The 18340-nt window shown below is 41.0% G+C and overlaps 1 protein-coding gene across 10 annotated transcripts in view; it reads left to right on the forward strand.

Moving 5' to 3' along the window:
* Positions 1–6691: 6691 nt before the first annotated feature.
* GRIA4 (glutamate ionotropic receptor AMPA type subunit 4) overlaps positions 6692–18340 on the forward strand; it is a 372192-nt gene continuing 360543 nt past the window's right edge. For 6 of the 10 annotated variants that reach the window (XM_027578962.2, XM_027578960.2, XM_027578966.1 and 3 more), the window contains exons 1-3: positions 6751–7039; positions 7514–7684; positions 8860–9018. In XM_027578962.2, coding sequence (XP_027434763.1) covers positions 7597–7684; positions 8860–9018 — 247 coding nt within the window. In that variant the 5' untranslated portion in view covers positions 6751–7039; positions 7514–7596. Of the gene's footprint in view, positions 6714–6750; positions 7040–7268; positions 7685–8859; positions 9019–18340 lie in introns of those variants that run through there. The other 4 variants (XM_027578964.2, XM_027578963.2, XM_027578970.1 and 1 more) reach the window with 4 other exon arrangements.

Genomic DNA, 18340 nt, shown 5'->3' on the forward strand with positions numbered 1-18340 from the left:
ATGAGCTGGTTCCATATAATATAAAGCAAACCAATAAGGCTTCTACCTATATTTTTAAAATCATCGTCATGATGTCACGGATTCAACAATGATGTGTTGCAATATATTGCAGGTATTGTTCCTTTTGATATCTATGCAAGGTATGATAGAAAGTAGGTTAGAATGAACTCTGGAGTGCTGGATTTGAGTTGGAGTGATCAGTGTGAACTCATGATTAGCTTAATACATGTATAGATGGATAGAAAAGAAGCAATGACAGAAATGTATCGATACACGGGTTAGTATATTGGCTGTGTCCTATGTGAGAACTTGTGAGCAATGACATCCCAGTAACAGTGAGCAAACCCATCGTCAAGATTTTGATTTTTAAAGATTTTATGTATTTGAGAAAGAGAGAGAGTGAAAGTGCACAAGCAGGGCCCTGGAGGGGCAGAGGGAGAAGGAGAAGCAGGCTTCCCACTGATTGTGGAGCCTGACACAGGCTCGATCCCAGGGCCCTGGGATCATGACCTGAGCCGAAGGCAGATGCTTCACTGACTGAGCCACCCAGGCGCCCCAAGATTTTGATCTTTAAACATCATTCTCCAATTAAAGGAAACAGGACTTCTTGAAGAAAGGTATCATGCTATGGCTGAGACAGGAAAACACAAGATGATCCTGGGCCACACTACGTGACTCACTTCCAAGGAATAGAAGATGGAATGGAAAAATAGTAACTTCACAGTGGAGAAACCCTGCAAACACACTTTAACCAACTGATGAAAGTTACGCAAGCAGTATCAATGGGAATAGCATGGATCCCTTGAGTATGAGGTGATAAGGACACTTAACCTCTATGGTAGTCTTACCAATAATCCATAACCCCAGTCTAATCACATGAAAAGCATCAGACAAATCCAAATTGAGGGCAAAGACCTGGAAGCACTCATCAAACTCTCAAGGTCATGAAAAACAAAGAAGATGAAACTCATAGAAGAGACAAAGGAGATACGACAACTAAATACAATAAAATATCCAGAATTAGATCCTAAAACAGGAAAATACATTAATGGAAAAACTGGTAAAATCCAAATGAAGTCTGGGCTTTAGTTAATAGTAACATGCTAGTGCTGGTTTCTTAGTTTTAATGAATGGACCAGAGTGATGCAAGATGGTAACATTAAGGGGAACTAAGGTGCGGGATTTAGGGAAACTGTAGTATCTTGGAAACTCTTAGGCAAATCACAAACTAAGAATTTACTTGGAAAAAAATCTGAGTTGATTTCCTAATATATAAAGAGAGCAATGAGGCTTCTCTCTGTAGTTTTTAAATTATGATGTCATGGATTTAATAGTGATTTGTTATATTTCAGTCATTATTCTTTTTAATACCTAAGTTTTCCCATTTTCAGCCAATGTGAATATCCTCCAGTTGGTTCCTGAAAACTTTTGACTTGATCTCAGTAATTTTAATAGCTTCCTTGCTTTCTGTTATGACACTGTGTTCCAGGGGCATCTTATATAATTCCTTCCCCGGCTTGGAATAAGTCATTTTTTCAAGGAGCATGGATGTATTTTAGTAGAAAACGGTATTAGGTACTACAGATGGTATACATGGGGGGTGCCGACTTTTAACAGATTAGTCGTTATGTCTAAGACATTAGTGTAAAGAACTGAAAAAAATACATATTTTATGGGAAATATAAAATAAAATAAATCACAATGCAACTTCCAATTCAAATTGAGAAGCCCAGGTTTTTTACTTAGCCTCTGATTTTAAACATGTATCACTTTTCTTCAGTGCTTTCCCAGCAACACCAGCGTAATCATTCATTTGCTTCGTGTAACAGTATATATACAACATTCTCAGAATAACAACATCAATACTAGCATCAACAGTGTGATTAGTGAAAGCAGTGCAGGCTGTTTTTTTTTTTTTTGCAATTATTTTTGCCTTTAGGAGATATCCCACTGGAGAGGATAAGCCAGAATTATCTGTTTTAAAATAAATTGAAATAATGCAACTCTGAGTAGATTTATTTGCTTCTTTCTCTCCATCCTGATTTTCTGTCCCTAGAGGAAATATTCCTCCTTCTAGATAAATGCTAGTGTGCTGCACACTTGTCTCTACTTGGCTTTTTCTCATATAGTATACCCATGGTGATCACTCCACGCTGGTACATAAAGGTACTCCTCTCTACCTGAATAACTGTACGGCACCCATTGCTTAGGTACACCGTAGCTTAGTAAGATAGCCTCCCCTCGATGGACATTTGGGCTGTTCTGTGACTTGTGGTGATAAATAGCACTGTAATAAAAAAAACTTTGTGCATGCACTTTTGGTAATTCTTGTCCTGGACATTTTAAGGTTAGGAAACTAAAAGTACGACTTCAGGGTCAAATGGTAAATTTCACTGTTGCTACTTCGTTCACATGGTCATTTTTCACCTAGACTGTTTCTCCAGGTCCCAGAGTTCTCCCCCTGACTCCGGCCTCCACACTCATGCTAGGATTTTCAATCTAAAATGCAAATCAGGTAATTTCACCCCTTTGCTTATGGACTTTCGTGATTTCTGCAACTCGCAGACATGGAGATGAAACTGTTGAGTGAATAAGTTTACAACCATCCCTTCCTTGCTTTGCTTTCTGGCCTCACTTCCAGCACATCCCCCAGTGCAACCCATCCAGTCAGTCATAGCTAACTTTTAGAAGTTGCCAGAAAAACATACGTCCTACCTGATCATCTCTCCACATCCATAAACATTCGGTTCAACTTCTCTGTCTCTGTAAGTTCTTCCTACATTTCCCCTCAAATCAGAATTAGACTTCCCATTTTTCCCCCATGGCACTTAGTGCCTCCCTCTATTGGAAACTTGATCGCATTTTTTGGCAACTCTTTATTAATTAGAATTTCTTAGGATGTGCCAAAACTGTGCTGAAAGTTTACATAGACTCACTGCACTACTTTTCTAAATATTGTGGATTCTTCCAGTTTACTTTTCTGTTTCCAGAACTCTCATTGCATCTTAAGCTCATTGACTCAGTAGATTTTAATGAAGACAGCGTAGTCACTGGAATCAGGCAGACCTGAGTTTTAGCCCTAGCTCTTGGCTTTAATTTGCTAAGAATATAACCTTGAGTAAGAATTTAACCTTTAGATGAGTTTCCTAGTATAGCTCAGATTTTCTGTAGATCAACCAATGTCTACATAGGGCTTTTGCACTATCCCTGGCACCTTAGTGGGGGTTTATAAACACGAGGAATGTTCCAGTGCGAGCAGGGATTTTGCTTTGCTCACTTTTATTTCTCCAGCACACAGACAGCAAACACATGTGGTAGGTGCTCATTATACAACCATCTGAGTGTGAATAATCTATTGAAAAGCCCATGCCTGAGCAAACTTGCTCTTTCCAAGTTCCTTTTCCCAACTGAAGGCATTACCAACCTTCTGATGACTGCAGCTTCTTTTTAGAGCATTCAGGTGTCGAACTTGGGGATAGCCTTGACCTGAAATATGTGCCACACCCCACCTCACCGCCCCCCCCCCGCCCGCGGCAGCTGGAGAGTGTGCCTGTGTGAGCTTTGCTCTCTCCCTTGCTCCTCCTCTCTCTTCTTTACGGCCCCACTGCCGTCCAGCCCCATCTCATCTGGCTTTCTGAAAGTCCAGTCTTTAAACTAGCCTCAGCTCCTGCCTTTCCTGGTCCAGAGCTGTCACCCCCTGACTCCCACTCCCAAAAATGTGCCTTTTCTAAAAGTGTCATACCAGATGATACTATTACGGATTATACATTGGTGATGAGTTAAAAAAAAAAGCCAGTGTAATTGTAAATATATATATATATTCAATATCTCAAGCACTTTATTTGATATGCCCCAACCTGGCTTCTGTTCTTATGCACCTCTCCACTCCCAAGTTTGTACCCCCAAACAGCTCAGCAGTGTGTGCTTTATACCCACAGACTCTTGGACACCATTTTTCTACCTACTAAGCTATATCGACCTATATTTATCTCTTCTCATTGAAAAATCTCCACAAAGCCCCCTTTATTCCTTGATTCATTGACTCTCTGTGGCCATATTCTAACATGCTGTGTGAGTGTTTGAGTACAAGCTTGTGTGGCTCCTTCATCTGGGGATTCCCCACAGCACCAGGGCCTCTCCCATAGCAGAACTGAGTTGACTGCACAGGGTTAGAGATTTGGGAAGTTGTGAGGAATCTTAGAAATCTTCTGGTATGATACCTTCATTTAATGTATTAGTAAATTGCAGTTCAGAAAACTGTGAAAATATTTACTTAAAATAGCCCGAAAGTAGCCCGAAAGCAATAAAATCAAGCGTGTGTGTGTGTGTGTCTCTTTGGTTTTCTTAGCTAGTAATAACATTTGAATTTTTCATTCTGATGTAGCAGGATCTTTTACCTCTGCCTTAACAAATGCTCCAAAGAGAGGCTCCAGTAATTGTTTCCTATAATAGGAGGTATATCACAAGTCATAATTATAAAATGGTTCAGAGGACCAAACACTCAGGATTAAAAGTGCAAGTGCCAGCCCTACCATTATTAGACACATTTTTATTTTTATTTAAAAAAAATTTTTTTAGAGAGAGAGGGAGAAAGAGTGGGGGAGGGGGCAGAAGGAGAGGGGGAGCAAGAATCTCAAGCAGGCTCCATGCTAAGGACCTGAGATCATGACCTGAGCTGAAATCGAGTGGGATGCTCAATCGACTGAGCCACCCCGGTGCCCAGCACTTGCCCTTTTGGTACATCTTAAAGACAGGTATGAAAGGAGGAGATATCTATAGATCTGTATCTACATAGAGGGGTAGAGATATACAGAGAAAGATCATTTAGATTTGTAAAGTAAAATGGGGTTTTTATTAACTGGAAAAATAGAAATTAAAAAAAAAATACCCGGATTCCTATCTTGGAAAAATATAATTATGTTATCTGTGGTCCTATTAGCCAAGGTGTCATCATGGTGGTGAGATGAACCAGAAAACTTTCCCTGCATCTAAACCAAGGGTGGCATTACATCACGTGAGAGCTCAAATCTTTCAGTTTTGAGAAGAGTAAAAGTTGCTTATTCTGTCTGTACATCAAGCAGAGCTTCACTCGTTGCCCAACTAGGTAATGACTTTCATGATTTGGTGGGTTTTGAAATCTTAATTTAACTTAAATTCAGCTTGAATTTTATGTGGCCTCTTTTATTATAAGAGAAATGGAATGATATTATTTCCAGCCTTGGTTTTTACACTGACAGAAAAGACAAAAAGAAAAACATTTCAAATCCCACTTGACTCGCAAGACTGAAGTCTTTGACACCAAAATGACAAATGCATGATTTGTGTAATCCAATTACTCATGATTAGGTTGTTTTTTGTCATAACACTGTGGCGCAATGTAACAGAAAAGTGGGTAAATACCAGCAACCACAAAAAGATGCGACATTAAAAGCAAACCTCGGAACTTAAAAAGAAAACACTCTGAAGTTTTAGCAGGGATGACGAAATGTCCTTTACAAATTACAAATACAGGTAATTGGTGATATGTTGTATAAGGAGGCTTGAAGGGGTAAAGATAGTGCATATTAAAGAAAAAAAAAGTCTAACCAGGTGGGGCCCTTGTAAGAATTCCACTTAATCTATGCCATTCTGCTCTTTTCCCAAATGTTACACTGGGTAAACACAGGCACTTGTATTCTTTTGTAAAATGTAATGGGAAACACTGCTTCAGTTTCCTTAACCTTTAAGGAGAATCTTTCCCTGTAATGATTGCCGAGAAGCTTAGTATGAACTCATCTGACCCCACTTTCCAGGCTTTAAAATGGTAGAATCCAACCAATAGCACCCAAAGAACTGTAAAGATTTAAAACGGTTTCACTCACTGTTTAACGAGTGGATTGCATTAATTAGTGGATTGCAGCTACTGTGTGGATCAGTAGACCTCAAGCCATACAGGGGAATCAGAAACCTGTCCTTCACGGCTACCACAGTCAGTCTCGGGGGTGCGGTACCGACTCCACCCAACACAGCCCGGTGAAATGAATTCACCGTGCCCCTGGGAGGAAGGGACACCAGAGCCCCGAAACTCCCTAGGAGAATCAGTCAACACAACCATTGGCACCACCAGTGCAGCGCTTACGTCTTCTGGGGGTGACATGGAGCCGGGTGAACATTCCAGAGCCCCAGCTAAGAAAAGGTGTGCCTGAAAAATACCCCGTTTTCCTCTCAGACACTTGCGCCCACTGCCCCAGGCGCTGTCCTTGCCGGCTTCTCCATCAGCCCCTGAACCGTGTCGGGCATTCTCCGGAAGTGGGCCACAGCACAGAGGACAAGTGCCTTCCAGAATGGGCTGCTGGAAAGAAAGGAGGCTTCAGTCACTCTTCCTGCTTTGCGCTCCACGCAGTTGTCACTCCCTAGTCCTGCCTCAAGCCTTTCAAACAACGGACTGGAGCCTCCCCTGAGTTCTCATTTCTCAGGCTCTTCTCCATCCCGCTCATTACCCTAAACTTTGCATTTAAATGAACTTTTCGGTCCTCCCTGTCTTCCCTAGGATGTTACTTCTGCCCTGCGTCTCCTCCCAAGCCTTTCCTCCTCCAATTCTTTCCTCGTTGATCCCAGTCTCTTAAACCTGCTCGGGCTGCCCTTTGCCTTCTTGTCTCCTCCTCTCCCTCCCCGGGCCCCTTCACCTCATCCATTCCTGTCTCAGGCTCTCCAGATTCCCGGGCTGTTTGCTGGTGAGAAATCTTTGCTGCAGCGAGGACCGGAGTCCCCCGCGCGCAGCCCAGTGGCAGAAGAGGGCGAGGCTGGGAGAAGGGCGAGGGCTGTCGGGGAGGGAGGAGGCCGGTCCTCCCCGCGAGCCGGCAAGAATGCGGCAGGGGGCCCGGGGCCTGGGGAGCCGCTAACTCCCCGAGCCCCCCGATCCGGGCTTGCACACCCCGTCCGCGGGGCCAATCTCCTGCCAAGTGCAGCGGAGAAGCGGAGAGAGGGGCGCGGGGGTGCCGATCCGCGGAGTAGGTCCCTCCACGAGCCGGGGGAGAAGAGAGGACGGAGTGGGCGAGCGGTGAGCAGGGAAAGCCCGGCTCCAGCCTGGCGGCGGAGCGTGGGCAGAGCGGGGCGCGCGGGGAGCGCCGGCGGGGAGCGGCGGGCCGAGCGGGGGGCGAGGGGCGCGCGGAGGCAGCGCTGCGCTCGGGGAGGGGCGCGCGGGTGCGGGCCCGGTGCGCGTGCGGCGGCCGCGGCGCAGTGTCGGGGTGTGCGCGAAGGCGAGCGGCGGGCCGGGCGAGGGAGGCGAGGACAGGGCGCATGTCTCGTCCCCGCGAGCAGCCACTAGACGCGCCACCACCATCTTCTGCATGTGCAACATTTGCAGCCGGACAGGAAACCGCTCTCGGGGCCATGGAGACTGCGGGAAAAATCTGGCAGCTCGCGGCGGATTGCTGAAGGGGGGCGGTCATAATCACCAAACACCCACACCTCTCTCCTTTCCTTTTTTTTTTTTCTTTCCTTTTTTTTTTGTTGTTGTTGTTTTTAATTTTAGCGCCGTCGTCGTCAATGCCTCTCTGAACAGCCTTTAGAAGAGTGAGAGAGAGAGAGCGCGCGCCAGGGAGAGCAGAAAAGAAGATGAGGATTATTTGCAGACACATTGTCTTGTTGTTTTCTGGGTTCTGGGGACTCGCCATGGGAGCCTTTCCGAGCAGCGTGCAGATAGGTAAGCTCTGCCCGGTGGGGTGTGCGTGTGGGTGTCTGTGGCAGGTATCCGAAACTGAGTTAAAGGAGTTGCGGGTGAGCAATTCGGGGAGACCTTCGGCGGCTCCCTTCCCCTCGCCCCCGTGCAGAAAACTGCATTTCGGTGCTGCTTCAGTAGGAATGTGCACACCCTGCCCGCCCGTTCCTCCTCGTCCGTGCTCCCACTGCCACCTTTGGTTCAAGTCGCTTAAGTAGGGTTGGAATAAGTTGGAAAAAAAACAACCCCCGTGGGGTCTGATTACACTGAATGTGCTATTTCTTCTCAGTCCCCTCTCCAGAGCGTGAAGGGATGTCGAGTTTGTTGGGGTTTTTAAAGATTATTATTCTGTATTTTAAACACATTTCTTCCCATGCTGGACTTCTCAGCTTTCTGGCCATTCCAGAAAGACACTGGGCAAAAAGCGTTTCCACCCGCACCCCCCTGTTTCTCTCTGCGGGTTAACGGATTCCAAAGTTAGATCGCTTTCCCGGAAACCTTCTCTCCTTTTGTTTTGTTTTCCTCTTGAGTCTTTTGCCCGTATTCCTCCCGCTGGACTCCACTGCCAGCGACCCTACCCATCCGTGGCTTTCCTTGCTGTTCTCTCCTGTCTTTTTATGGGACGCAGCTATTGAATTTCTTCCAGCTAAGCCCAGCCTCAACACTGCATCATTTCTCGTGGACTGTGCACAAAACGGGGCTAATTAGGCTGAGTCCACGAGCTGCAGGAAAACAAAGTTCACGTCTCCTTTCCGATTCCCCTCGGCCCTTAGTGTCACCACATCCCTTTATTTCTGCATTTTAATGCAAACCCTCTCTTCTGTTCATCTGCATGCCTCTTAGAAATGCCCCGAGCTTGGCTGATGTAGCAGTGTGCTGGGAATCATGGGGAGGGCGAGAGAGAGGAAGGAAAACACGCTCAGTGGTCTCAGAGGTCATTGTGATCATGACAGATTGGGACAGGAAAGCGCTGAGCTGTCCTTAAGACTGAAATACTAAGCATGCACCTTAGGGACAAAGGGCAGTCTCAAGATGTGGCAGGGAGGGCTTCTTAATTGTGTGTGTTGCTGAATGGCAGTGGATTTGACAGTGCTTGGGGGTGGGTATTGCATTTCCAAGAGGAAACACCGAGAATGTGCTTTTCCTGCTGTTTTTAATAGGTGGTCTCTTCATCCGAAACACAGATCAGGAGTACACGGCTTTTCGATTAGCAATTTTTCTTCATAACACCAGCCCCAATGCGTCGGAAGCTCCCTTTAATTTGGTACCTCATGTGGACAACATTGAGACAGCCAACAGTTTTGCTGTGACAAATGCTTGTAAGTAAAACCCAAGTTGTGGATAAATTAGAAGAGAATTAAATTGAAGCAATAGAGTCCCCTTCCTCCCCTTTATTATATTATTTTAAGAGTGGTTTTCGAAAGAAATGCAAGATTCCCACAGTTGACTGGTTCCAGAGCAAGTCGGAGTTAAAAAAAATAGTAAGATTTAGTCTCGGGGATATTCAGCTGGTCTTTCTTTCTCCCTTCTCTCTTTCTTTCCTTCTTTCTTTCTTTATTTGTTTATTTTCATTTCTTGTCTGGATAATTCAAGTTGATTTCTCCTGCAACATTTCGGTGCTATTCCTGTTACCTTGAATGTCAAGTTAGTGGAAATTATACTCTGTCTAGTTTTTTATTCTGTTCCTTTGTGTCTTCGTATTTGCTTTTCACTTGAGGAAGGCTATGCCCTGCTTTTAAGGAAGAGACATGCTCTCCCGCACTGGGGAAGGCGAAGGAAGCCTTGCTAAGAGTGAGGCAGCCAGGAGCCCTGGGGTGGAGGATGTGTGTTCTAGTCGGTTGGTTGGCGCTGCAGATGATCTGGTGATGTCACTTGGGGCTGCCCTGCTCTTGTATTCTGGGTTGTAAGTGTCTCTTACTGTCACGTAACGCATGTATCCTGTGGCTGGAACTCCATGAATCCTTACCTTGGTGCCGAATCCTGTTAGCGCTCAATCCACCTGAATTCACAAACCAAGCCGGCTTGCTCTGTCATCCCGCACAGTGACACCAGACGGGGACCTCCCCTAATGCTGTAATGGGACGGTTGCACCGTACTCCCTCACCAAGATGCCACATGACTTAATGTAAAAATATCATCAATGACAGATTAATCTGAAATTCTCCAAAATGTAACCAGTCAGTAGAACGTTCACAGAGCACTTTCACTCTTGAAATACATGTTTCAAGTATCCCCTCAGCTTTACCTGCTCATTTGCTACTGTTCAAAATCTTTAAGATAATGGCCCTAGATTATGTAAGAGGCATAGGAACAGTTTCTATATACAATTTTGCATAAGAGTAATAACATGTTTAATTTGAACTGTATTTTAAAAGTTCTGTCAGTACAAGAAAGTACACTGAACAAGTAAGTGATATTGAAAACAAAGAGTTTTTAAATATTTGGAGGATATCTGCGTCATTGATTTAATTATTTTAATTCATATTTATTTGCCATTAACTCATCTAACAGATACATGATCACTTTTCCTAAATTTTTGGCATCCAAGTACTACGTTGTTTGAGAACTTGGTTTCCTAAGGAGGTCCAAGCATTTGACATTTTGTAAACTGCCACAGTTGTATTACTTTGCAGGAATTCTGTAGTTGCTATGAGTACTATTTAATTAGGAAAATTCATGTGTTATATTTAGTGATAAAGTCTACATTACAGCAGACGGGAGTGACTCTTAAGCAGAAACATACATGAATTAGAGCTATCTTTGTGGATAGTTATTTTTGCAGATTTTATCAACTGTTAGTTTTGTGTTTAAAGTTTTGAAAGGGGTGTCAACATTGCAAGTAGTTCTAGATATAAAGTATTCTGCTTAGTACCTGAATATGTTTATTTTTTAAATAGTGTTTTCATGTCTCTCCTGAAATTATATTAGCAAAACATTACTAAGTTTAAAAATAACTCGTGATCCAAATATATGTGATTGTACTTTGTCAACAGTAAACTACTATTTAAATATTAATCTTTATTACTAAATTTTGACTTTCTTAAAAGTGGAAGATATATCAGTTTTATGTTGTCTTGCTTTTACAAATTAAGTTCTTAAGTATTCTAAAGTTTATATTGTGACTTCCAGCTCCAGAAACTATAGATCGCTGATCTTTTCTTCCTCCATATCATTTGTTAATCTCCTTCAGGATAATGTTAATGAGATTATTTTATTTATGTGATGAAAATATTATATATAGTGTTAGTGGTAAAGTACCTGTACACATGAGAAATTTACATGAAGCTGCACACAGAATGAAAACGTAGAAGGTATGAAATATAGGTATGTTATTCTTTAACATGCTACGATTGAGAAAGTTGAAACTAGGTAAACTTTGAGACTACTGATTTTGAACCCAAATGTCATACAGTGTTCACAATATCATATTTTTCCATAACCACAAGTAATTGATTTTGTGTATGTTTCAAAAATTTTTTATAAAAACATAAATTGTAAATGAGGAAGAAACATTTTCTTCACTAGAAGAAAAGGACTTTTTTTTTTTTTTTTGACAAATGAGTGTGCCAGATGTCCTCAAGGCAAATCTAAACAGAATTTGGGGGAAAAATCAATTGTCAGAGAGCGTGGGTCAGGGGATTGGTGTTTGTTGAATAGACTGGGAGCGTATACATGTGTGATTTTCCAGTACAATTAAAGGTGAAATTTAAGTACTAAGTATGAGGCAAACTCATCTGTCAAGCTCTCTGCCTTTGGGTACAAAAAGGATAAAAATAGTATTCTGGAAAATTAACATGGAACTTATTCCTCAGAGTAATACAGACTGGATTTTAAAATTTTTCATATTATATTAAATATAAAGATATAATCTATGACTGGCTAGGTTTATTTTAATTGTGATTTACCTGCAGTGGGTCCTTGTCAAACTGCAGGATCCAGTCTGTGAATAAGGGCCATTAAACAGACCGTGTACATTCACAAGACAGAAAAGCAGATTAAAGAATGAAGAGTATTGGTCATCTGTTGGACAGATATAATTTCCTGCTGCTTATTCTGCCTCAGAATTAATTTAGCACTCTAAGAATACTTTGGACAATCTAAACATTCTGTGTATACAGTTTGCAGACTTACACATGTAAGTGTAGACCTGATTAACTCAAATTTACCACTTTTGGTATAAATCCCAACTTCCTAAGGGAGGAAAAATAATTTCGGCTTATGTTTTATTTTATCTTTAATAATACTCGTGTAATATTAATACTGCTTTCCTTTTAAACTGTTCACATTATTGGAAAGTCACACTTGGCTCAATATAAAACTGAAATTATAAGAAATACAGATAATATAAAACTATGATCTATTTCAACAAAAAATAGGTGATAAATGGCCCAAGTATCCAAATTTCAAAATGTAATTAAAAGTATACCTTCCTTCTGTTGTGGTTCATCCAAAGTATGGGGTATAGCAAAATGGATATTTTATAAATAAATTCAATATGGCAGTGCTCGTTAATAAAATGCCATACAATTGACCCAAATTAGCTATCCTTACAAACACATATGCTCTTTAAATTGTATATGCCCTTTGCAAAACATTTGAGACAATATGAAATCATGCTGTTTTCTTATTTTCAGTAGTTAATGAATGGAGATATTTTGTTTTGGAGATGCTGTATGTTAAATTTGACCATGAGTAATAACCAAAATTCTAAAGTAGTCTATCACCAAATGTTTTCAAAGATAAAAATATTTGTGCCATTACAATTACTAGTTTAGTCCATTTGCATTAGAAATCCTTCCTTCGGTAAGACAGTACCTTTGCAATGTAATCCACAAATATTCAGTTTCTGAGATGACTCTTAAATTTCAGATGGGCAATAGGAAATGCATAACAAAACAGACCAAGTACTGTATTATAACTTTGGTGAAATAATAAAAGAATCTTATGACATATTTTCAACCTTTTTACCTTGGATCAGAAGGACCATTTGGTTAATACTTCTTTTTTTTTTTTAATGATATGTTAATTTAACTCTCTTTTTTCTGTCTAAAGTCTATCTATTTGGTGGTTTAAAAAATGGTGGATTGGAAAGTTGTTAACAATCCCAAGGAGAATAGGTATTATACCCTCATCAGGGTGAAAAAGTTGTTCTTTTTAGAGTTAAATAATAGTTCTGTTTGTGGCCAGTTTCTTTGACAACTCTAAATATCCAGGATGAGTGCTACTTGTAAAAGTAGGTTGATCTATAAAATATACATATTTAGTTAATCTAAATATATTGAAAATGGGACACTATATCCTGTAAGCTCTTATAAGCGTTTCCACTTATACAGTAGGTACTTAATAAAAATTCAATGAATTTAAGGGTGTTAAGTGATATTATCTCTTCACTCTAATTCAACAGTGTTTAAATAATTGTACAATATTCCATTTTGGGGGCATGAAGCCCTGAAAAGACATTCTAAGAGTTTGCATTGGGCTGATATAATAATTTTAAACATGCTAGAAATAAATTTCTGATAGTTTGAACTGCAGAGTTGTTAGTAGAAGAATGTAAGAATTAAATACTGTTTGACTTTGGATTATTTTTTACAGAAAGGAATGAGGTAACCCTACGTGACTGTCATTAGGTTTCTTTATTTTGAATTGATAGCAAAATTCTCTGTTGACTTGAAATAATTCTTTGATGATCTTTCTCTTTTCCCCTTAATTTTCTATCATGAGATTATTGACAAAGAGTCATATTCCTATAGTTTGTCCCTTTCTTAAGGGATAGGATGGTGCATAATTTGCATTGCTGTATTTTAAAATTTTTCACAAGATTGAGCTTTCATAAAACTATTAGAAAAATTCCTAAAACTGTTTTTTTCCACCAGATTATTCCGAGTGTTGTTTATTTCCCAAATAGGAAAAGTTTTACTTTGTGGCATTAGGAAATACTTAGAGATCTTATTTACAGAATTTTATTATTGTTCGGGAATTTAAAATGAAGAATAAATACGACACACCTTACATTTTATGATGACACATACTTTTTAAACTGCTTTCATATACATGATTTTATTTGACCTCAAACTAGTCTGAGAAGGAGACATTCTGAGAAGACCATCATTATTTTAGTAGTTAAGCCAGCTTTAGCTCAAAGGAGTCACTTGACTTGCCAGAGACCAGGTAGCTAATAAGCTGCAAGCCAGGGTTTGAACTCTGGTCTTCTAACTACTATTCTAAGTTCTTTTGTGAGGGGTCCATTGGGTGTGAAAAATACATCTATATTGAGAGGACTTAAGAAGGAAAAAAAGAATTGCCATTTATCTTTTTTTCTAATTTACTTGCAGTGTTTTGAAGAAAATAGGGCAAGACATTTCTGGGCAACTTATTCATTTATCATATGACAGTGAGTGATATAGCAAAGTCTGAAGTCATTTCCATCCATTCACTAGATTAGGTAATGAGTGTAACAATTTATTCATTAAAGTGTTTACCCAGGGCAACTGCATTTAAGACCCTGTGCTAGAAACAAGGGTACGAGAACCTGTAGGGATAGTTGCTGCCGTTAAGGAGCTGATGGCCCAGTGGGGAAGACAGACGAGTCGGTCAGTACAGTGGCAGTGAGGCAAAGCGCCCAGACAGAGAAACAGAGTGTGGGACAGAGATGAACGCAGGAATGGCACCAGGCACGGCCTGGCATCCCAGATGAGGTGTCAGCAGATCTGGGTGTGAAGGCTCTAGATGAGTCATTTGAAAAACAGGAAGGAAGGGAGCGTGCCTGGCCTGGGGAGCCGCACATGACGTGGCCCTAAGGTGTGGAGGAGCCAGGTGTATTTGAACCCTTGAAGAGAGTTTGGTCTGGCTGTAGTATTGGGTGCAAGGGGAGAGAGAGGTGTGCCAGGAGGGACGGTCTGCGGATCCACAGAAGGTCTTGTTGCTGCTGGAATGAGACTCCGCTGAATAAAAAGGGGGCCCATCAATGACTTAAAACACAAGAGTGACATAATCAGATTTATATTTTACGAAGAATAGGCTGGTTGCAGAAAGGAGAATGAATTGGAAGGGGACAACACGGAAGAAAAAGGCAAGTCTGTGGAGTCTTGAAGTCATACAGTTTAGGATGATACATGCTTGAAGAGAAGTAGAAGCCCTGAGGTGAGAGAAAAGCACATGGATCCAAGAATACAGAACAGTTGACAGAATTCAGTGATGCGTTGGAGATGCCTGGGTGGCTCAGTGGGTTAAGCGTCTGCCTTCAGCTCGGGTCATGATCCCAGGGTCCGGGGATCGAGTCCCACATCGGGGTCCCTGCTCAGTGGGGAGTCTGCTTCTCCCTCTCCCTCTGCTGCTCCCCCTGCTTGTGTGCTCTCTCTCTCTCTCTTTCTCTGACAAATAAATAAATGAAATCTTTGAAAAAAAAAAAAAAGAAAGAACTTAGTGACGGGTTGGATGTCTTTGTGGGTGAGGAGAAAGGAAGTGTGGTAAGAATTCAAGATGAGTTCTCTGATTTCTGGCCTGGGCAAACGACTTGTTACTGTTTCCATTACTGGACGGGACCCCCCAGGAGGGGAAGCAGCTCTGAATGGGGGACGTGAGGTTGTTGGAAGTACAGATTTTGAGGGTTGAAGAGACTCCCGAGTGGAGCTCTGCTGTATACGGTGGGGCAGGTGTATTTGCAGGCATTTGGTGGTGCCTGAAGCCATGGAGTTGGTGAGACCACCCAAGAGAGCAAAAGCAGGAGATGCTGAGGACAAAATCTTACAAAATACCTTTACTTAGAGGGGCAGGGAGAGATAGGAGACTGAAGGACAAGCGGTCAGGAAGTTCAGAGGAAAACGAGACAAGAGAATTTCACAGGAGTCAAGAGGTGAGGAGCATTTCAAGTAAATAGTGAAAAACCTTGTCAAAGCCTGCAGAATTTAAATAATTGAATTGCAAGGATAATTGATCTTTAACATCAGGCTTTTCTTCTCTTTAGTGTGTTCTTTTGCATCTTGAGCAGATTTTTTTTTAAAAGCAGCCTTTATTAACCTCATGTAGATTATATTAATAATACTCTTTTGTATATAGTAGCCTAGAATATTCTTATGTTTTACTTAGAGGTGGGGAGAGAGTCTTCTTTGGACTTTTGAACCAGATGCACTTGAATTTGCAACCTGATAGTGGGTAAGTTACTTACTTCCGAGCCTCAGTTTCTAAATCTGATAATGTGGGGAAACATGTGCCGCACATGAATTTTATGAATATTAGAAAAGTGTTTGGGAAATATACAGAATGCAGTTAGGATGCAATTAAATTTAGTTGTGTTAACATTTTCTGTGTCATATGGAACATTTATTTCTGAGCTGATCTTAACTTTGGAAGAGATATATTTTCTGTTTATATTTTGAGAAAGCAATTTATGTGTCGAACACCTATATTTTGTAGATACTTAATAGGAATATTTTTGACCTTTCATTGAATTGCCAGTTTTAATTTATATACACAAATCTAAATTCCTATTTTGCGAAAGTATTTCCAAGTCCTAAGAGAGGATAACTTTATCTGGGATCTGTGGATGATTCAGAGAGAGGATTTATTCATGGATGGATTAAAGAGGTTGATAAATTCTCTTAATTAAATGCAAAATTTTCTGTTCTTAAACTGTGTGTATGCGTGTGTGCGTGTGTGTGCGTGTGCGTGTGTGCGTGTGTGTGCGTTTACAAAGAGACAGTCTGAACTTTTGGACAACTTCACAGTGAATCCCAGTCACAAAAAAAGGCCCAGGACCACAGCCTTAAAAGAGCCATACATAAATTCGAAATAAACAAACAGTACTTCATTCCTTACTTTCATCATTTTAGAAGCCAGTTGGATTTTATCCTTGAAACTAACCAGAAATCTTTCCATAAAATCCATCTCCATTAGCTCCTCTCTTGACGTAGAAAATAATCAGTGTGTCCTGGCTGGAAAAATGCTTGGCTTGGTCCTCTGCCTCTCAAACTGCCCTCCTATTATTTTTATTCCTTCTCTTCTGATCCGAGGTTCCATGCATCCCACACCAGCTCCTTCTATTTTTATCACGATTTATCTTCCCCCTCCCTCTCACTGCTCCTGGAACACTGTGTTCTTGAAGGTGATCAGTGACTTACAAATTTGCAAGTCCAATTGTTTTTCCTCAGTCCTCATTGTCTCTTAATAGTTGGCTTTGCTGACGACTTCTGGTCCTTGATGCTCATTCCTCCTTTGCTGACAGTATCGACTCCAGGAGGGGGCTGACTATGTGCCGGGGTCTCCTAGGGGTTACCTCAAGTCTAACACATCTCTAAGCAGCAGGTGCTATTATGATTATTATCCTCACTGTAGATGTGGAGAAACAGAAGGTTTGCCTAACCGCACAGCATCCAGGCCACCAGATACCAAGCCTGTTTTACGTGCCATCCACACTGTAGCAGCTCACAAGGCACAGTGTCCACGGAGTTCCGTCTCGCTCAGTGTGAGAGCAGCTAGGCAGCTCTTCATTTAAACAGAGAAATGTTTTTCTCAAAGCTACTTCTTTACTGTAACAACTGTGATTCACCCCCGCAGATACGTATCGCATTTCACACTGGACGTCCTGGATTCTTCTGTGCGGTTTGCAGGGTGGCACAGAAACGAGAGAGTTCTCATTCTAATTGATGATACCCCCATTACTTTGTACTGCCGAAGCCGCCTCGTGAATACCACCAGGTGTAAAAATGATTAAATGACTCTTTTAAGTATTATGCAAACACTGTCGGTTACTTCATCAGTTGGCCAACCAACGTATTTTATTTCTTTTTATAGGAGTAGTATTTGATTTCAGAACACCCTGTTCAAAACATATTTTCCCAAGTGCTTCACTATAAGATAGGCTTAGCTCTGAGGCATTTTCTTTCAGGTTTTCTCTGACATGTTTTTGGGTTCCAAAGAAGCACAGTGTTGACTGTGTTCTTAAAAGAACATCACCCGAGTCAAAATTGCTCTGTCTTTATAACGCCATCACTTGTCCTTGACTTAATAAAAGTATTTGTATCACAAATAAAAAGTTATCTTAGAAATAAATGGTAAAAAAGAAAATGTGAGATTTAGTACTTCCCTTGAATAAACGACTGTATTTCTCTAGATACAGGAGAAAGTACACAATCAGCCATAGGTAGTGTTGGCTTACTTTTGTTGCTTATATGCTTCTTTTAAAATAAGCAGGTTTTCATCAATAATTTCAAATATATTGTGCCCTTGTGTTCTTCCCATTTTTCCTATTTTTGTCTTTTTTGAATGAACATGTACTTGTAAAAATTTCAAATAATTCGGCAATCTTAAAAAGCCAAAGTATTTTGTAATCCTACCCCTTAAGAGAGAATCACAGTGCAGAGCCAGGTAGGGAGACAAAAGAGTACTAAAAACATACAATGCTAATATATAGCTAAAAATAAAAGCATTTAATAAAAATGATAACACTCTATGCTTATATTTTATTAATGGTTTATCTCACATACCGTAACAAATCAGTATATAAGAACTGCCTCATTTTCTTTTACTGCTACATAATATGTCATCGTGCAGTTACTATGATAAACGTACGCAGTACCCTCTAGATTAACATTTATGTTGTTTCCACATTTTTGATATGACAAACAAAACAGCAGAAGAACT

Source organism: Zalophus californianus, chromosome 11 (genome assembly GCF_009762305.2).
Source record: "Zalophus californianus isolate mZalCal1 chromosome 11, mZalCal1.pri.v2, whole genome shotgun sequence".
In the NCBI taxonomy this organism is placed as follows: domain Eukaryota; kingdom Metazoa; phylum Chordata; class Mammalia; order Carnivora; family Otariidae; genus Zalophus; species Zalophus californianus.